Source organism: Coffea eugenioides, chromosome 3, assembly GCF_003713205.1.
Source record: "Coffea eugenioides isolate CCC68of chromosome 3, Ceug_1.0, whole genome shotgun sequence".
NCBI lineage: Eukaryota > Viridiplantae > Streptophyta > Magnoliopsida > Gentianales > Rubiaceae > Coffea > Coffea eugenioides.
The window spans coordinates 36,910,309-36,932,478 of NC_040037.1; the positions used below are offsets into that span (position 1 = coordinate 36,910,309).

General features: G+C 33.0%; 2 protein-coding genes across 2 annotated transcripts in view; both read left to right on the forward strand.

Moving 5' to 3' along the window:
* The window catches only part of LOC113766520, a 45,383-nt gene extending 44,076 nt beyond the window's left edge, over positions 1–1,307 (forward strand). Inside the window, exon 6 of the mRNA XM_027310704.1 lies at positions 699–1,307. Within this exon, the coding sequence (XP_027166505.1) occupies positions 699–1,307 (609 nt within the window). The remainder of the gene's footprint in view (positions 1–698) is intronic.
* Positions 1,308–4,010: 2,703 nt separating this feature from the next.
* LOC113766880 (cytochrome P450 71A2-like) lies at positions 4,011–6,465 on the forward strand. Its single transcript, XM_027311045.1, has 2 exons — positions 4,011–4,296; positions 5,755–6,465. The coding sequence occupies exons 1-2, from the start codon at positions 4,012–4,014 to the stop codon at positions 6,361–6,363; spliced, it is 894 nt and encodes a 297-aa protein (XP_027166846.1). The 5' UTR covers position 4,011; the 3' UTR covers positions 6,364–6,465.
* Positions 6,466–22,170: the final 15,705 nt, after the last annotated feature.

Below are 22,170 nucleotides of genomic sequence, written 5' to 3' on the forward strand. Positions count from 1 at the left end.
ATATTAGTGAGATGTAAGGTTTAATTTTAGGGTTAGTTGGATCTTAAGTTACATGTGCATCCTTGAATGCACTTCAATAGTAGTATATGAGTTGTTTTTTACCAAGATTTGGTATCAACTAAGATGAAAAGTGTTAGTTTTATCTCGCAAAACTTTGAATTACATTTGCTCACTTCAATTTGGGATTGGTTGTTCTTTCAACTACTAATTCCTGGAATTTTCTTTCGTTATGTTTGAATTTGAGAAACGACTCAAGATTTTTCGTGACTTGGAAGTTCAAATGTTATTATTCACTCTAAAACTATATTTTCATATTTGCACTGATAATTTCTGGAGTTTTGATGGTTTATCTAAATTTTGATTAGTTGAACCATAATACCTTATTTTGACTGATCTAGGTTTCTTTGGTGATCCGGAGTACAACCCGAAAGGAAACTTTTGACATAATTCTTACTCATATTGGTGAGTGTTCTTTGTATGTTGTGCTTCCAATGACTATGTGGATTGTTGTGAATGTTTGCCTTGAATGTTAATGCTTTTTAATGATTATAAGACAAGCAATTTTGAGTTTGCAATCATGCAAACACCAAATTTTTCCTCAAGGAATCAAAATATTAGTTTTCATGTAGCTTGTGTCGGAAATTTGACATAGAACTTTCTATGTCCCGATTTTATTATTATTATTTTTGTTTTTGCAGGACATGTTTGTTGGTGGAACTGACACTACATCATCGCTGCTAGAGTGGACAATTTCAGAGCTATTAAGAAACACAAATGCCATGCAAAAATTGCATAAAGAAGTGAGACAATTCTTAGGAAGCAAATCATGCATCAGGGAAGATGATTTAGAGAATCTCCATTACCTAAAAGCAGTAATAAAAGAGGCTCTTCGTTTGCATCCACCAGTTCCATTACTTCTTCCTCGTGAATCAAGCAAGGCAGTCAAAATAATGGGATACGATATAGCTGCCGGCACTCAAGTGATTATCAATGCTTGGGCGATCGCAAGGGACCCAAAATTGTGGGAAGCTGCCGAGGAATTTCAGCCAGAGAGGTTCTTGAATAGCTCGTTGGACTTTAAAGGGCAAAATTTTGAGTACATCCCATTTGGTTCTGGGAGGAGGAGCTGCCCTGGTTCTGCGTTTTCTATGGTTACAGCTGAACTTGCACTTGCAAATTTGATCTGCAACTTCGATTTTCAATTGGCTGGTGGAGCAAGACCGGAAGATTTGGATATGACTGAAGCACATGGGATCGTTACACCAAGGAAAGTCCCACTTCTGCTAGTTGCAAGTCTACCTAATTAGGCACTTCAAGATCCAAGATAACATGTCGGTAGACATGTGTATATTATTCTATCTTGTCACAACTTTAAATTTGAGATGGAGTCTGATGGGAAAAACTTTTAAAATGGTGAAATATTGCATTATCAGTAGCATTGTGTCCTTGTATGTAAAATGTGTGATTTTGACACAGTAGCATTGTGTATGTAAAATGTGTGATTGTGTCCTTGTATGTAAAATATGTGCTTGTGTCCTTGTATTTAAAATGTATGATTTTGTCACTAGCTCATTCTGGGGATTTTAGATTTGTTCGGGATCATAATGGTCTATAGGGCGGACTAAATGATTTTTTCTTGGGTAAATTGCTCATAACCTACTGTCCTTTTTTATGATACCAGATGGCTATTCTGTGATTGCAAAATATCTACATAACTCCCTTTTATTGTTTTATATAAAGCGAAATTTAATCAAAAATTATCTCTATAACATCACTAGTTGAAATACTAATATTACCCTTATTTAAGTACTAAATTGAATAAGGGTCCAAGAATATTACATAAAAATTGTGAATTGATGCAAAATCATGAGGGTTAAATGAATATTTATGCAAAATTATAGGGCTTGAGGGAATATTTATACAAAATTTTAGGACGTTAAGTGGATATTATTATTTTATTACATGTACTTTTGGAGTGTGTCTCAGTCAATTGTGTTAACCAAAGATGTTTTCCATCTATTTTTCACTTTATATAAAATTATAGGAAGTTATGAGAATATTTTGAAACTTTTGGGAGTCATGTGATAGTATGCAAAAGCACAGAGAGGCTTATGAGTAATTTACCCTACTTTCTTCTGTGCTTTTGATTCAATAAAGATGTGTGATTTGATGCATGTAAAATAAACATAATTTCTTTTTCATACATGATACCTATGCTTAACAAAATCTTGATTGCGAACAATAGTAAACTAATGTTGAGTGTTTATTTCTTTTTATACCTTGATTGATATTAGTGCACCACAATTATGTTTTTTCATTCTAGCTCATTTTGAACATACCATGGGTTGGATTTCAAAAGACTACTTCCAAAATTAGAAGTCATCATCATAACACTTGGCTGCAACATGTTGCAGTATTTTGTTTTCCTACAAATTTGAAAAAGTTCCACTTTGAATTTAACAAAGCACCATGTTATGATGGTGATGATCAACATCGGGAGATGAGGATCAGATACTGATGATGATGAGCTCAATAGCTACTCAAGCAAATTAATGGACAGTTAGTTTTACTAGTTGGTAACAAAAGTTAGTCGCAATAACTGCTCCAGTCGGTTAGACAATCCATCGAGTTGAACAACTGCCCATAGCTGGCTATATAGAGATGTATGGAAGAGATGTAAAGATTCATTCTGTTTTGTAGAAAAAAACCCCCCAGTATTAATACTCTCATCATTTCCTTCTCCAATCTTCTCTTTCTCTTCTATTTCCATCTCTCTCTCTCTTTCTATCTTTTCTGGATTCTGCTCATTCAAGCAGGATGAATTAACTAGATCATTACATACCACTCCTAATTCCATATCTAAAATTCGAAACCAACTTTTCCATATGATTCATCTTATAGGCTCTAATTCATTCTTTAAGTTATTTATAGGGAAGAAAATGATATCTTCTTCTTTGCTTTGATCCGGTAAAGACGTGTGAATTGACCCCATGCAGATACACAATATCTTTTCTTAAACATTTTTTTCAAAATCTATTTTCTTATACCTGAATATTATTACATCACAACCGTCTTCATTTATTCCAATTTAAGATGAACATACTACAGGCTGGATTTCAAAAAAAAAAAATTGATATTTATCTCAATCTCAAATAAAAAAAAAACGTGCATCACGATAGTACAATTATTTGATGGTGACAAGGTGCAATGCTTCCTTTCACTTTGATTCTTTTTTCACTCACAAATTTTGATTCAATTCATCTCTAAAATAGGCAGTAGTGGAAGGCTAGTGCAGTAGGGATCCCAAAGAAAAGAAAGCAGTTCTCAATTTCAGAAAATAATTTAGAAATGTACACATTTCCAATTGAGGAAATTGGAGCATTATTTTTAAAACATTCAATCTCTTTCTTTCTTCCTTTCCTCGTGATCATATATGTTCTCAAATGGCGCAATTCTACTTCAAACACGTTGCAGAACCTTCCACCTTCCCCACCAAAGCTTCCCATAATCGGAAACCTTCATCAGCTCGGTTCAATCCCTCAACGTTCTCTGAAATCATTAGCCCAAAAATACGGTTCGCCAATGCTGCTTCATCTTGGCCGCAAGCCAGTGTTAATTATCTCCTCCCCTGATGCAGCTGAAGAAGTCATGAAAACTCATGATTTAATCTTTGCCACTAGGCCTAAACCAGTCTTTGCCGGGAGGTTACTCTACAATTTCAAGGACATAACGTTTTCCCCCTATGGCGAATATTGGAGGCAGGTAAGAAGTATTTGTGTACTTCAGCTTTTGAGTAACAAGAGGGTTCAGTCATTTCGAAACATAAGAGAGGAAGAGATGGAAATAATGTTGGAAAAAGTTCGAGAATCTTGTGCTTCTTCTTCAGTCATACGCATTGATGAAATTTTGGCAACACTTACTAACAACATTGTTTCAAGGGTTGCCATTGGAAAAAGGTACTCAGGAGAGGAAAGTGGGAGCAAGTTTAAGGAAATATTTGAGGATTTTACTATGCTATTGGGTGCTTTTAACGTTGGAGATTACATCCCATGGCTTGCATGGATTAATAATGTTAATGGCTTGGAAGCAAAGATGAAAAAAGTGGTCAATGATTTTGATGAATATTTGGAAAAGATTGTTGAAGAGGGAATGAAGAGGCAGGAGGAAAAGAAAAGCGGTAGTGATGGTAATGATAAGAAACAGCAGCAGAATTTTGTGGATGTTCTGCTTGAAATCCAGAAAACAAGTGCTACTGGTTTTGCTTTTGGGCGAGATTCCCTTAAAGCTATCATCCTGGTAAAGAAAATTAATTATGTGCATTTTTTTCTTCTTCTTTTTTGGTTCTCTCTCATTACAATTTAATTTAGCATATGGATTTGCTGTTCTTTACTTCTATTCTATCCTAGGATACAGAAATTGATGTTTGTTGCGTCCAGGCTGAGGCATTTTTGCTGACTAAATTTTTTAAAAGACTAGAATAATTAGTATCGAGGGCTGATACATTTTCTTTTTATTTTCATAATAAACAAAATTAACAGTTTGCCCTTTTTTTATTCATCATACCCTCTGATTTTTTTTTAAAATGTTGGGTACGAATTTGGACCCTGGTTCTAAGGCTTAAACTCCCTACAGATGGCTAACTTACCTATGGCAAGTTCCTTCATTAGAATTTAATTTTGGCTTATAGATCTCCTATTTTAAGATAAGAATAGTGTTTGGTATGTTGAGGTCGGAATTGCATATGTTTTACATAGAATATGCGAAATTAAGGGGATTTAGGATGGGGTTCTATCTCTAAATTGATCTTTAAAAACTCGACAAATAACCTATGAATAATAAATAATTCAAATTAAAAAATAAGAACGTGATTGTATATATGTTTCCACCATTATTGCAAGCAGTTTCAGTCCATTCCAATCACTTTTAGTGTTCATAACCTACTATCTGAAACGCTTGATGTATTCTTTTATCTTGATTGTATGTTTTTGCTCATTTCCAATGATACCAGCAAATGGTGAAACAAACAATCAATAAGTTATGAATACTAGGATGAAAACCAAAGGAAAAAAAAAATCAACAAAACTAAATAAGGTGCAAGGTAGTGTGTTCATTATTGACTTGTGGTATCATCATCTCAAAATGGTTTGGTAAAACAACAACATATTTTGAAATTATTGTAATTAAACTATCAATTTTAGCACTTAATACATTGATATATCAAATTGTGAGACATCCTTCAAATCATTGAAAATTAATGAATTTCTCTTAATATGTTATAATTAAAGTTCATTTATTTATTTAGGAGTAACAAATGGTGAATCTATTGGTTTTAAATCCATTTGAATAATGTGTTACAAATTAATGATATGCTAACCACTGATAGTTTAGGGGCTTTATTAAATGGTCTTGACCACATGGAGCCCAACAATAGTCCTAAATCATAAATCTTATTTCTTTTTTTAAGGAGTGTGATTGGGGCAAGGTAGCAATCATGCAACCGCCGACATGAAAAAAAAATAAAAAAAAATAAAAAGAAAGAAAGAAAGAAGAAGAAGCAGAAGAAGAACAAATCACGTTATGTTTGTCAAGTGCAAATGCAAGTTGACCCAAGTTTGCTTATCAGGTTGATAGAAAAAAATCATTTTTTCAGACAACTTATTTCTTTTTCCAATTTACTTATCCAAGTAGGCCCAAATGGAAGGACAACAACTTTACCTTACAATTAGCTAGGTAATGGAGTGTTAAATGTTGCAGGACATGTTTGTTGGAGGAACTGATACTACGTCTGCATTGCTACAGTGGGCAATTTCTGAGCTGCTGAGAAACACAAATGCAATGCACAAACTGCAAAAAGCAGTGAGACAATTGCCAAGATGCAAACCAGGCATCACAGAGGATGATTTAGAGAATCTCCAGTACTTAAAAGCAGTAATCAAAGAGACTCTTCGATTGCATCCACCAGTTCCATTACTTGCTCCTCGTGAATCGAGGAAGGCGTCCAAGATAATGGGATATGATATTGCTGCCGGTACTCAAGTGATCATCAATGCTTGGGCAATGGGAAGGGACCCAAAATTGTGGGAAGATGCCGAGAGTTTTTGGCCGGAGAGGTTCTTGAATAGTTCTGTGGACATTAAAGGGCAACATTTTCAGTTCATCCCATTTGGTGCTGGAAGGAGGAGCTGCCCTGGCGCTGCATTTGCCATGGTTACAGCTGAACTTGCACTTGCAAATTTGGTGTGCCGCTTTGATTTTGAATTGGCAGGCGGAGCAAGGCCAGAGGATTTGGATATGACTGAAGCTCCTGGTATTGTTACACCAAGGAAAATTCGTCTTCTACTACTTGCAAGTCTTCCTAATTAGGCAGTTGCAAGATATTATACTATCAGCAATTAGGTAATCACTTTTGGTATTGGCGTGGAGTTCAATTAAGAAAACTTTATGAAGGTTTAATGATTTATTATTGCTCTTGCGGGCAAATAAGATGGCTTTTGAGTTCGAAAAATGTTATGGTGACAACAAGAGGTAATATGATTTTACCTTTCAAAAGTGCAAAAATATTTTGAAACGTTTCAAAGATGCTATTATGGCAAGATTACTTCAATAGATAGTGAATTTTTTAAAACTTGAGATCTTTCATTAATACTTTCTTCTCCCGAACTATCCAATCCATCTCTCTCCCTAATAGATAGTGAACTTAATTATACGTAAGACACATATAGCATAACAAACGAGTCGAGTCGAGTTGAATTTTGAGCTAATCTAATTGAGTCTCGAACCAATTTTATCAAACTCGAACTTGAACTTCACAAGAGCTCAATTTTAACCTTTAGTTTTTCTTGGATAATATTATGGGACTTAAGGCCAGATTCGAGGCAGAAACTTGAACCATGGGAACTTGAAATGAACTGCTTCATAAGAACGCGATCCGTTAGGGTATCCGTACGCTAATAAGTGTAGTGGGACAATGTCCATTCGACCGTCCCAGAAACAGCATACCATTCTTTGCCCTCCATATGTAATATACATTAATTGACAGGGCCAGCTTCAACAAATTTTGGTAGGTGCAGGAAAGTGAATGACCGAATCCACTAAATAGTGATGCCAATTATAAGAGCCTGTAAAGGTGAAGCACAAACCCTGAATCTTTCTCCACCCTGCAGTGGAAAGAGCACAAGGTGAAGATGATCGTGTGTTTCTTCAGCCTGCTGGCACAATGCTTGTTTTATCTTCTCAAGGAGTATTTTAAGTCTTACAAGGGAAGAGTTTGAGAATTGAACCAAACAGTTGAGATTGAGTGTTTCTATGATGGACATAAACGATAGGTACCACATGTTGTAGATAGGTATATCGACAAGTGTAAAGGAAAATTAAAATCAACTGCTCCAATTTAGGTCTTTGGGCAATGTAATACAAAAACAGGAAAACGGAGAATAATATACCACAATGTTCAAAACGATTAGAAGATTTTCTGCTTTCATGAGACTATAATGGATCTAAGAACTAATGGGCCGAAAGAAATACCAAAATTAAAAGATCAAAATTGTGGCCTTCACATTGCTGTGCAAGCAATCTTGTTTAGGAGGACGGATTTTAAGTAAGGGACCTGAAATAAATTAAGAAACTAGAATAAAAACCAGAAATAAGACTATGCATGTCAGATCTTCAAATAAATTATATAAAATTTACTTTTAGAATAATATTTAGCACTTTTTGTGATGTAATATATATGACATAAATGTGACCGATCAAATAAAAAGATGATGAAAAATTGTGTTTGTAATCTAGCAAAAAGAAAAAACTTTTTTTTTTCCAATTACAAGATACCCATATGGTAGGCTATTATTTGTTTTTAATAGTAGGCAATTCAATTTTAGCCGAGACATGCATGAATCTTTTTTCATTTACTATTTATTATTATTTTCAATAATGAGAAGGCCAGAGGAGTGACAAGACCAAACACAGACATGTTGGATGCATCAAAAGTTAGCGGGCATAAACGGACATATACATGAGGCTGTAGATTTGTGAGCCGTAACTGTCAAAATCTGAGACAATGATTCGAGGAAACAAGTTGTGAATCATCGTTTTCGTTTTTAATTTCACCCACTTCAATGAAATTCAAATTGATTGTGACTCTCTGGTCCCCTTGTTAAAACATACACCATCCATTCCATAATTTGCGTGATCTTTAAGGAAACGTCCATTCAAGAAAACCTTTAATTATGGCGTTTAGATGTGGTCAATTTGGATGAATATACACCATAAATCTAAAATTCAAGTTCGATATTAGCCTGCGAGAAAAACAACCTCACTAAGTGACAAGATAAGAAAGGTAATAGGGTTTCATCTTGCTACTCTAAAACAAAGAAAGAAAGAGACAAATGTTGTGACTCTTACTTTGAGACGTCCAAAAGGTAAAAACATAACGCTGAAAGGAGATGCAATGAGTACATTTTAGTAATTGTGCATTTTGTAAATTGTGATTATGTTTTATCTTTTCATTCCTATTTATTAAATTCGCGAAATCGTGGTTGGTTGTGATTAAATGTTGTTCGATACATGCATTATTTATGGTTGTTGTTGTTACAATATTTTTCCTACAGTTACCACGAAATAACCCTAATTAGCAGCTGCCCTGTATACTCTTTTACGAGATGTATATGATCCATCTTCTTCACCATATTTACTTCAATAAAAACATTGATCAATAATATGAAGGTCTACAGTGCTAAGCTTCTTGATGGTTTGATTTAATTGTTAGTTAAATACACGACGGAAAATTCTTTTACATGCATAATATCAATTTTTATTTCCGGCATGTATTCCTAAAGAAGAACAAGAAACTTTATGCAAAATAAAAGAAATATGAGCAATATCCGGCCCAAACCTGTGGACATTTGTGTCAATTCATTATTTTTTAAGGATAGTATTGTTCTTTTGATGTCAACCGTCAACACCGTTACTAAATGTTTGCATTGACTACCAATGAAAGGAATAAAGTGAGAACAATAATATGTTAGAGTGCAATTGCAAAACACACCAAACCTTTGGAGGACTTCTTGTAATTAACCCTAAAAAAAAATTACCTCGGTTGTAATCTAATATAGATCATTTGCTTTGTAAAGCATTAGCCACAAAATCATTAGCCCTCTCTCCTTGTAGCTTTTTTCAAAATCATTAATAAAATCCCTTGTACGGGATTTGTTATTTTCAAAAAAAAATTAGCCACAAAATGAGTTTGTACGTACCCCACAAGCTAATACATCACTCATTCATGTGTCATTTTCCAATTAACCGTCCGCTATTTTATGTTTGGACCAAGATGAATGGCAATATATGTGTCTTACATGCTCCCAACAAAAATTGGAATCACCAATACATTACTATCTACGTGCATAAAAGTACCTATCAACTTTTCCACATTGAATGAAATGTTGTGGAAAGATGCTGAGGAGTATGTTCCAAATACTTTTCCACAGTACTATCTACATTCAAAATACTTTCAAATTTTCACAATATGTTCACTTTCCAATACATTTTGAAATTCTGGAGAGATGCAGAGGAGTTTAAGCCAGAGAGGTTCTTGGATAGTCCTGTGGACTTTAAAGGGCAACATTTTCAGTTCATCCCATTTGGTTCTGGAAGGAGGAGCTGCCCTGGTCTGCATTTCCCTTGATTACAGCTGAACTTGCACTTGTAAATTTGATATGTTACTTTGATTTTGCCTTGGCTGGTGGAGCAAGACCAGAAGATTTGGATATGACTGAAGCTCCTGGGATTGTTACACCAAGGAAAATCCCTCTTCTCGTACTTGCGAGTCTAGCTAGTTAGGCACCAGCAATTAAGATGCTATGTTTATGTACCTAGGTGCTCTTCTATTTCACCAATGTGGTTGTGAATTTGATTTTTGGCATGTTGGTTAATTCAGAAACTTTTAATGGGTGAAATAGTAATTGAATGATTGTTCTTGTGTATAAATAAGAGGGTTTTACGAGGCTTGAGAATGTTATACTGAAAACAAAAGGTAATATAATTTGACTTTTTGAAAGTTTGAAAGTATTTTAGAATGCTTCCCAAAAAAAAAAAAAAAAAAAAAACCAACATGACAAGATTAATGGGGCGGGATAGAGGTTGTACAAAATATTTATGTCAGTCATGATCAACTACTTAGCAGGTCTGCCATTTTGGTCCAGGTGAATGAAAGAGTTCTATATGGACGTACAAATCCTCTACTTGATTCTATAGTGATTTACTTGGAATGTAAATTAGAATAAAGTAGGTTTTTGCATGTTCACATGCAACTATCTCATTAATTTTATATCAATTACTTGCCACACCAAATAGTTGATCATGACCGACACAAAATTTTAAAAATATGTCCCAACAAAGATTCGCCGCAGAAGACATCCGGATCAAGAGATCATCGAAATGATAGTAGTAATTGAAAGCGTGGACATGGAAATCTATAGTACCAACTGTAACTTTTTATTCTATCAATAATTCTTGTATTCAATTTTTTTTTTCCTTTTATTGATTTAGAGGTGGAATTTTAATTTAAGAAGAGGGGAATCGAGGTTTTTTTTTTTTTTTTTGGGCTGTTCAAGATAATAGAAGTAAAAGTACAACGCACTAGAGAGGGGAATAACTGATCCATATGGGCTTCCAAAATTTTTAGCATACTTTTATTATTAACTCATGAACTTCATTGTGCAATTTATATGTGAGGATTTCAAACCACTAGACAAGAGCTCATTAGCATAAATTATGACTTTATTCGTAGACATTTGACGTTACTATATATGTATTTTACAAAAAAAAATTCACTTATACAAAGATTGCTTGTAACCCAAAGAGGTTGGTTGTAAAGTCATAAATCTCAGTTCATGGTTAATGGCCGTAAAGGTTTCATGTTTTAATGGCCGTAAACAACCAACATGTGTCCAGTCAGTATTGGCATTTATTGAAAAGGTTTCATTCATCTTTCAAACATTTTTTTTTTGTGGATTAACAACCTAGTAAATTTGAAGAAGCCTTGAATCCCTTGTCGTTTTTTAAATTTCATCTCTCTCTGTTTAAAAAAATTGATCGTGCATTGACCAAACATTTATATATATGGTTGAATCCCCTACAACTTGTATGAGGGTAATCCAAGACATTCCGTTTATGCTAGCGGAAGCAATTTCTTTGCGAGAAAATATTTTGTATCTATAAATGTCGGGCGTTGATTGGATAATTTATGTATTACTATTCATCTTCAGCTAAATGAAGGTGGGAAAAGAAAGGATTTGTCAAAGTTTCTTCCAAACCAAAAGATAAGTAACTTGACAAGTAATAGATCTCATACTTGGCAACAAATAGACTTTGACAAACTTCATCAACTCTTACATGTCAAAGAAAAGGCCCAAGTGAGATTTTGGTGTCCAAAGTTGAGATTTTGGCATATCAGGCCATGGCATGTTTCATGGCACATCAGGCTGGGCTTAACTTTAGTTTCTTGCCAGTTGCCATCCTTCAACAAATACTTTCTGTGATTTTTTTTTTCAACAAACGAACAAATACTTTCTGTGATTCAATCTGGTGAAAATGTCCAAAAGTGAAAACGGGGCCAAGATTGTGAAATTGTTTCGGCCAGTTTTCTCATTGACAAGTGACATCGTTCATATATAACTTACAGAAGTCGGACCAAATCCAAGAAAACAATTTGGATAAATCACACTTTATCCTCCTGTGGTTTAGTTTTTTTTTCTACATAATCTCTCTATGGTTTCAAAAATTATACATAACCTCCTTATAATTTGAATTAAAGTGTCAAAATGACGAAGATGATCATTCGTAACAGAACTTTTAAAAAGGGTTAATCACATTTTATCCTCTTAAAAAATACCTCATTTCTCAGTTTACCCCCTAACCTTTAATTTTGTTCACTTAACCCCCTTTAGAACAAAATTGCCCTTGCATTTTTTGACTTTTCATTTACCTTGTTTTCCTTTCTTTTATTTCTTTTTCTCTTTTTTTTTTATTTAATTCTTCCTCTTTCCCACAAAAATTTTCACCTTAATTATTGAAATTAAAAAAGAGGAATTGTAGAGATCTATCTTCTCTTTAAATGATTAAAAAAATATTCAAATCACTTTCCTAAAATACAATTTTTTTTAGCCTTTCAATTCTTTTAATTTTGGGTTTTCCTCTTTCCTTTCTAGTTTCTCATTTTATTCTCAAAAAATATCATAAGATGAAATTATTTTCCTTTCTTTTATTTCTTTTTCTCTTTCTTCTCTCTTTCATCCTTCCCAATAGAAATTCCATTTCAACAAAATTTTTTGTTTTAAGTTTATAATTGCATATTTTTGGGTGAAGGTTTAAAAGGTATCAAAAACTAATTTTGATTTTTTGTATGATGTCACGTGTCACAAATTTCAATTGATGATTATTAATCAGGTCACAATTTCATCTTAAGATATTTTCTTGGGAATAAAATGAGAAACTAGAAAGGAAAGAGGAAAACCCAAAATTAAAAAAATTGAAAGGCTAAAAAAATTGTATTTTAGGAAAGTGAATATTTTTTTAATCATTTAAGGAGAAGATAGATCTCTGCAATTTCTCTTTTTTAATTTCAAACATTAAGGTGAAGAATTTTGTGGGAAAGAGGAAGAATTAAATAAAGAAGAAAGAGAAAAAGAAATAAAAGAAAGGAAAACAAGGTAAATGAAAAATCAAAATAATGCAAGGGCAATTTTGTCCTAAAGGGGGTTAAGTGAGCAAAATTAAAGGTTAGGGGGTAAACCAGGAAATGGAGTATTCTTTAAGGGGATAAAATGTGATTAACCCTTTTAAAAATGTTGAAATTATCCTTATAAATACATGATACACTAACCCTGTATGTTTTTATATTTTACCATATAATCCCCTTATAGTTTAATACTTTACCATATAACCCCCTTATGATTTTCAAAATATACACATAACCTCTCTTAGTTAATAAATAATTTTCAACTTTACATAAAGGTATTTTTGATATTTTAGGTAACTCTGTTAAAAATGATTGATTATTTTCATCACTTTAACACTTTAATTCAAAGCATAAGGGGGTTATGTATAGATTTTAAAATCATACTGGATTATATAAAAAATACTAAACCATGAGGGGTAAAGTGTAATTTACCCAAACAATTTTGAAGTCAAGCACCTAAGTTGAATGTGTTTCGAACTTCAGTAGGTAAAGCACAATTCTAATTGAAGGCGTTATCACAACATCTGAAAATACATATGATGTTGAATATTTCTACCTTCACCAAAGGTATCGGAATCCGATCGGAACCGTATCTGTCACACGTGAAGCGTCTTATTGATTAGAGAAGCACGAGCGCATCACAAAAGTTACAGATGCTGGGCTCAACGGTTTCTTTTATTTTTAATCCTTCTCTTTCTTTTTCTTTTATCTTCCCTCCCAATTCTTTTCCATCACTGAAGATGCCACGAATAAAATTTTGAAAAACACAAGTCTCCAACCTATGATCAATCCATTTCTATCACCAGATTTGTGAAGCTATCTGAATTATCACCAGATCAGACGGGTGTATTACATTCGCTTAGATTTTTTAAACAGAACCACTTTAATGTGATAAATTGGTGGGATGTAAATCCACCAAATTTTAATGCATTAATGGTGATCACCAGTCCAAAGGCTGGTGGTTTGTGAAGCTATCAAACCGGCAATATAATGTGGCTCCATCACACCAAACCAATCAAAAAAGCATCAATCGTTGCATTACACATACCACTACTACTATTCCTCCTGCTATTTCACTTGATTGTGACTCTCTCTCTCTCTCTCTCTCAGAAACCTGTAGCTTTCCTTTCGTTCTTTTTCAAGTTGGTAGGTCAGTGCAGGACCACCATCTCATGTGTGTGTATCACGTAGATTTACAATTTTTCTTTAGGACCCAACACAAAATACCCAAAAGCTGAGATTCAAAGAAAATATATCGATTGTTAAATATATAATTACATAATATAGCATTGGATTTTTGTTAAATTTTTGATAATGTAGTTTGGACAGATGCAAATATTTTAATATCTCCCATTAATGATTAATTCTTATCTGTTCACCTATTCTATGGAAATAATGGAACATAACAGAAATCAAAAAGAGGATTCTGATCGCAAATACAAACTACCTAGACACAAAACTAAAGAAGTCCAAATTGTTAGGATCCAGGCGCAGAACAAACAACTATTGAGATATCAAGTACACAACAATTTAATGAGAAACATGTCACAAGCATGAAAGATAGACGATATACAATATTTAACGTGGTTCGACTCCACCATTGAACCTACGTCCATGGAGAGAACCCCGTTCTTTATTATGAGAGGAAAACCCTATACAAGAATACAATTTGAACCCAAATCCAACCCTTGTATACCATCTCTCATCTCCTAAGAACCCTCTCTCACCCTATGTATAAGGTTACATGATGCTCTCTTGTGTAGTATGCCAACCCACCTATTTATACGGAACATTATTTGACCAAAACCCAAATAACAATAGGAAACCAATTCTAAGTCCTACACTGATTTAGAATAGAAAATAACTTCTAATTCTAAACTAAATAGAATATTTCTTGGTTGCTATTTCAAGTAACTAAAACCAATTAGGAAACTAGTTACTTCCACACAAGATAAGAAATCTACCTAAAAGAATTTAAGCCAATTTCCTAACAAATCTCCACCTTGACCAAAATTTCTTTTAACAACCATTTGCCTTCAACTACCAAATAATATGGTACCAAACTACACACCCGAATCAATACAGTCCTGATACCAAATTGATTCAATCGGCAAATGAATATGTGTAGTTACCCCGAATCCATCCTCCAGTTAACTCGTGAGAAGGTGCCTCAATTTACCATCTCCCTTTGCAGGATTTCTACTCACCACAACTTGTAATTTGGGATCCCCTTCTGTGAGTTCTAACCCTAACCATTGAGCTAATCAAGTCGTAAAGTCACCATACTTCTTCCCATTCTCAGAACAGTCTCGTCACGTGTGGTTTCCAAGACTCCACCTAAAACGGAAAACTCGTAACTGTCAAAGTCTTCTGGCGCATAGAAATTAGATCTCCTTGTTTCTTTGGGACATGTGCCACACTACCCAAAAAACATAACCAAAATCTAAAATTCACCAGAATGAAGTATCAACCGTTGGAGGTGTGAGAAAGTCTCCACCGATTCACGTTCAAAATCAATATTGGACTCCACCTTTTCCTTGACCCTTGAATCACCTGCCTAGATTCATCGTCAAGCATCTTCATATTTTTTGACTTTTCATCCTTCATCATCAATACTTTTTGCCAAACCATTGAAACAAGGATATCACCCATTAAATTATTCAATTGGTGACAGCTATCAATCCACTTGATCTCAATAGTTAACCGGGATCCAACCTTGAACAATCAAGCTCTTAATCCAACCATTCAGTTTGTTAGGATCCAAGTGCTTGAGAGCAACCCAGTCTCGCAACCAGGCCCTGATACCACTTGTTAGGATCCAAGCGCAGAACAAACAACTATTGAGATATCAAATGCATAACAATTTAATGAGAAAAAAGTCACAAGCATGAAAGATAGACAACACACAATATTTAACGTGGTTCGGTTCCACCATTGAACCTACGTCCACGGAGAGAAACCCGTTCTTTATTATGAGAGGAAAATTCCATACAATAATACAATTTGAACCCAAACCCAACCCTTGTATACCATCTCTCATCTCCCAAGAACCCTTTCTCACCCCATGTATAAGGTTATATGATGCCCTCTTATGTGCCCTTGTGTGTCTCTTGTGTAATATGTCAACCCACCTATTTATACGGAATATTATTTGGCCAAAACCCAAATAACAATAGGAAACCAATTCTAAGTCCTATACTGATTTAGAATAGGAAATAACTTCTAATCCTAAACTAAATAGAATATTTTTTGACTACTATTTCAAGTAACTAAAACCAATTAGAAAACTAGTTACTTCCACACAAGATAAGAAATCTACCTAAAAGAATTTAAGCCAATTTCCTAACACAAATTAAACTGTTTCTTTTTTTATTTCAACCTTACCTATATTAACATTAAGAGACTTACTGTTAATTTGTTGTCAGTTTAGGTCCATTATTCCTGTCTAAGTTGTTGGATAATTTAATCCAAGAAATAGGAAACCAAGAAATGTGAACCTTATCAAGCATATGCAGCTTCGAGAAACTTGGTTGGTGCAGGGAAGTAATTCAACAAATCCAATCATTACTGGTGCCAATAATAAGAGCCTCTATAGATCAAACATGAACCCTGAATCTTTCTCCACCCTGCATTGGAAACAGATGTCAAGAAAAAAGAAATGATCGTGTGTTTCCTAAGCCTGCTGGCACAAGGCACATGTTGCATCAACCTGTAACATATGCCATAGAATTATTGTGCCATGCAATTATTGGGACAATGAAACTACGTGGCTTGACTGATTTCGAATTGAGACTGAATTAGAATGATTCTGTTGTTGCATATGGCCAATTCTTAAAGTGTCAGAAAAAATTGGACGGTACTTGATGAACGAAAATCATATGATCAAACATAAACCTGCAGGAAATCACAAGAAAATTTCTCAAGAGGCAAAGGAATCTTCTCTATATTTCAAACAAGGCTTCGTCTATTCTGATGCAAACCATACAATACGCAACTCAACGGACAGAGGCTTGGGTACTGACTCTATATATGAAATTGAAGGCTTCTAACGTATGAGCCCTACACGGCTAACTTATCAGACACATGCTTGAAATATTAAAACTTGAGTAGATCCCGTTTTCAAAAATTCAATGATTCAAATTGTATCATACTACTTGATGATGGTATGATATAATTTGAATTATTAAATATTTGAAATCTAGGTCTATCCAAGTGTAAGCTGACTTGAAATACTACTACTGGCTAATACTCATACAAAGGGGTTTAAATCCCATGTGACCATCATACTAACTAATTTATACAAAGAACAATATATAACAACCACTTAGCTATTGACAGTGGCCAATAATTAAACACACCAATTAACTTGGTTTAATTGACAAATGAGAGTTGACAAATAAGTGCTCAAACGGGCAAAATAAGTGCTCCAATGCTATTGCGGCGCATGCCCATTGACTTCCACGACAATGTCCGATCCACAGTAGAATTTAGCTTCTCTCTATTTTTCATAATGCACATTTAAATGCATGACAGGTATTTTTATATATTAGAAAGAGATATAATCTTATTTAAAATTTAACTAATCTTAACCTTTATTAATAAATGATGATATGTACCAAACATCCAAATGTGCACTGCAGCAAATGGAGAGAGAATCCACTAGAAAAGAGCCAAATCCCTCCACAGTGTATTAGGATTAGGAGATATCATATGTATATGTGGTTACTATACCTCTTTGTGCAAGATTTCTATTTTTTTTTTTTTTTTACTAATGAAAGCTTTTTTTGGGTTCAAGAAATATTTTAAATCTTACAACGTAAGGGTTTTGGAGTTGGATCAAGTAGTTATGAACAATTGGGGGTACTGAAGGAGCCCCGGTTAGGCAAATCTTAAGTTACCATATCACAGGTGTTTGTTCGGTACCATACTTTCAGATCATCATGGCTCTTTAATCTGGGCTATTGATACAAATACAGATCAAATTATTCGAATAATCACTAAATTTTTTGAATATTCGAATTTTGACTACTCAATTTTAATAGTATATTTACACTTTATACCCACTAAATTATCAAAAAAGTAAATTTTGAGTCATTCCATCTAATTTAACTGTTAATTCTGTCATATTTAATTATTAATAGTATGTCTCCTAAATCGTACGAATGATAGAATTAACGATGAAATCAGACGGAATGTTCCAAAGTTTACACTTTTTAATAGTTTGGTAAATAAAAAAATATACTATTAATAGTTGAATAGTCAAATTTTAACTATTTAAAAAGTTTAATGACTATTCAGATAATTTGCTCTACAAACGTGTGCGTGTGCTTAAATGTTAATTGGGAAGTGATGTGATGTACAACATTATGTTTTATTGCTGAGGTAGCCACAAAAAAAAAAACCTTTCCAAAAAGATCTTTCAGAAAGTTAGCAATTTTATCAGTACCGTCCATATATTTATTTCAACTCCAGTTCCAAATAAATCAGAATATTACTCTTGTCATTCATAGTGACAGTCAAACAAAAGTGCACCACTCCTTTTTAGGTTTGTTGGACAATGTAATTAGGCGAAAAGTAATGAGTGAGGAAAAACGGAGGCTAATAGACCAACCAAGACCACAAAGATCTTTGGGCACGTGATGCAGATATAGGTTGACAAAATACGTGTAAACGAAAATGACATGGCTGCATAGACAAATGCACTATTCTGACTTAGGTCTTTAGGCAATGTAATACCAAAAAGGAAAAAAAAAACCTATAGTAATACACCACAATTTTCTAAATGATTAGAAGATATTCTACACTCAGAAGGCTATTATTGATCTAAGAGCTACAAAAAGAAATGCCAAAAGAAAAATTAAAAGTTGTGGCTTTCGCTTTACTGTGCAAGCGAACTTGATAAGGAGCTCAGAAGACAAAAAAAAAAAAGAATCTTGATTATGAGGAGAGATTTTAAGGTAGGGACGTGAAATAAAGTCAAAAAACAAATTAAAAAAATAAGAAATACAACAATGATTTCCGATATTAATTTGGATAACAAGTTTGTTTGGATAGGAGGTTATTTGAAATAATTACTATAATATTTTTTGTGATTTGATATATGTGACATAAAAAAAATGGTTAAAAATTGTGTGTATGATGTAAGTAAAATAAAATCTAATTTTTTTTTTAAATTCTTGATATCCAAACACACCTAGATTTTTTATTATAATAATACATCACTGATTGTAATTTAATATATGTAAAATAAAAAAAATATGAAAGGAAAAAAAATGTTGATGGGAAATCAACGAATTGTCAAAAGTTAAGGACTCAAGGAATGAAATGTTATGTTTGACTGTGGAGGAATCATGGGCACCACAATGGACAGTGGCTTGCTGGCTTTACTAAAACCAGAAACTTTTTACTCATTTTCATTTCATTTTATTGAAAGTGTCACATTTTATTTTAAAATATTTATCATATTAAAAAATTAAACTAACTTTTAGTCTATTTTTTCAATATAACTCTTCTTTCTAATTATATGTATATTATAATTCAATTTTAAATTTTAAATTTATGAGAATAAAATTAAAAAAATATATAAATATTATAATCAAATCACTATTTTAAAAATTATATTCTCAAAATATGACTAAATAATTGGGACGACGAGGAGTATAACTCTCTTCATCATCAGTGTAGACCCTCAAATTAGGGTTAAATGCAAAAAATCCCCCACAAACTATATACCCAGTTACAGTATATCCCCAAAACTATAATAATAATTATTTTGCCCCCTTTAATGATATATTTGGACAAATCTACTCTTTTTATTTTAAGCATTGTTATTTTTCTTTTTTCCCTATCATTTTCTTTTTAAACTCTTCCTTTTTTTTTCTTTAAACATTGTTTAAATAAGTAGATTAGATTAGTCAAAATTTGTTTATTTCTTAATTTCGTATGTCAATATATTATAAAAAAAAATCTATGGAATACAAGATTTTTTTTCCAAATGTTGAAGTCAATGTCATTAAGAAATTGAACTTTTCAAATATATAATAACAAAATAGGGAAATTGATTAATCAATTATTAGTAGTATCAATAACAAAAAAAATGAACTACTATTGTTGTTTATTCCTATTTTTTATTTCACTACAAATAACAATTGCTAACTTTTTTTTTATTTAATATATAATATGTTACTTTTATTATAAGTAGTTGAGTAACTGCGAACTCTTAATTAGTTTATAGGTATTTAAATTGTTGAATTACTAGATTAATATACTTTACAATATAAGCTACATATATTTTGTAAAAACAAAGAGTTTGTGACAAATTATTAAGAATGAATTTAACAAATAAACAAATTAAAAAGTAGTTTAAAAAATATTAAAATTTTTTATGTAAGTCTTTTCACATCTGAGAGAGATGTTGGCTAGTTCCACGAGAGAAGGAGAAAAAAAAGAAATAAAAGGAAAAAATGAAAAAAGCTAATAGAGAGAAAAAAAAGAAAGGATTTAAAATAGTAGGGGTACTATTGTCCAAACATATCATTCAAAGGGACAAAATACCTATTATTATAATTTAAGGGGTAAACTGCAACGGGTATATAGTTTGTGGGGATTTTTTGCATTTAATCCAAATATTTAATCAAACAAATCACAAACAGTGGACACAAAACGAGAGATTCACACCTCAATCAATCAAGCAAGAAAGGACAGATTAACACTGTTCATCATCAGTGTAGGCCCTCAAAATACAAAACAAGCTCGAAAGCTTGGCAGCTCAATCGAGGAAGAAAGGACAAACGAGTTCCCCCGGCCGCCAGAAGACAAAAACGAAGAAACGGGAGTAGGAGGCATTTTCTTATTAGGGCTCTGAATCTTTTCTTATTGTTGTATCGATCGATCAAAAGTTATGATTTTTATATAGATTATCAAGTATCAAAATCTTAATGGGATTTAAATTACTAAAACATACTAGTAATAAGAAATGACAGCTAAATAACAAAATAAGTAGTTTTCTAAATAAATAAATAAATCCTAAAAAGATTTGATTTAATAATTTTACATTGCCTCGTTTAAACCAATGTCGTCAAATCGTATTGTATCGAACATCTTTTCCAACCTAAAAAACAGCTCCACCTTTAATGGTTTCATGAAAATATCTGCCACTTGATTTTTGCTCCTGCAATAATCAATGACAATCTCTTCATTTTGAACTAGTTCACAAATAAAGTGAAATTGATATTAATGCATGAAATATTGGATTGTTTGACAACTCAATAGCAACTTGTTCATATTGTAAAAAACCAAGCATTCTTCTCATTGAGTACAATGCTTGAATAGCACTGTGGACACAGCCATATACTCCACTAATACTGTAGATAATGTCATCACTTGTTATTTCTCAAAAAATTATGAAAATACACCATTATTTTGATAAAAGGTATGACTTGATGTACTTTTCCTTTGAATTATATCACCGATCCAATCGCTGTAAAAGCCAACAAGATTAAAATTATTAGAATATGGATAAAATATACTATTAGATTACATACCTCTAATGTATCTTAAAATCCTTTTGGCCCCTGATCCAAACTTTCTCATGATACCTTTAAGTGAAAAGGTTACTAACTAGAAATTTACAAGTCTTAATGCAAATAATAGTTCACAGAAATTAGATGAATAATCGTATGACCATGAATGGTACCATGCGCGATTGAATTGCTATTTTTAAAAGTTTTTTATATAAAAACAATCAATATAATGATTTGACAAGACTAAATCCCTTTCTTTGGTGAGGCTATCTCACCTTATCAGCAGTATTTACATCCTTGTGCTACAAGAATGCTCCCACAATTCAATAGGGTAAAATGGTAGGCGATACCATCTAGTTCGTTCGAATTTTCCAGACTCGTGATGCGCGTGCTTTCCAACTCATCATACACGGCTTTTCAAGTTGTACAGGACCGCATCGGAAGAGGGACAGGAGCAGTTGCAAACTGCAATCTTGTTTCTAGTGGTTCATGATCAAGATTTGATAAAAAATATATATATAAAGTTCAAATATCATTTTGTACAATGCTTTTTATATTAAGGATAATTTCAGAAATTTCCCTTGAGGTTTCATGAAATATCATCTAGCTTTCCTAAACTTTTCAAAATCTTACTTAGCACCCTTAAAGTGATAGTAGGGCCATATACTAATATCAAAGGTGATAAATTGTCTTTTTTTTTTTTTTTTTTAGGTGTGTCCCGCAGGGAGTGGACCCCGCAGACTATTCACCACCCTCAACAACTTGCTGGCAGCAAGGTTCGAACCAGGGACCTGAAGCCCCATCTTCAGCACCCTCAACCACCAGACCAAACCCCTGAGGGCAAAGGTGATAAATTGTCAATAATACCTTCATATTTAAATTTTCCAACCTTGTTTTTTTTTTTTCTCTAAATTT

Bases quoted from the DNA above. Each gene is read 5' to 3' on its own strand.
- LOC113766880 (XM_027311045.1), top strand. From the start codon at position 4,012: ATGCTATTGGGTGCTTTTAACGTTGGAGATTACATCCCATGGCTTGCA. The intron at 4,297-5,754 runs GTAAAGAAAATT...TAAATGTTGCAG, and splicing joins CCCTTAAAGCTATCATCCTG to GACATGTTTGTTGGAGGAAC.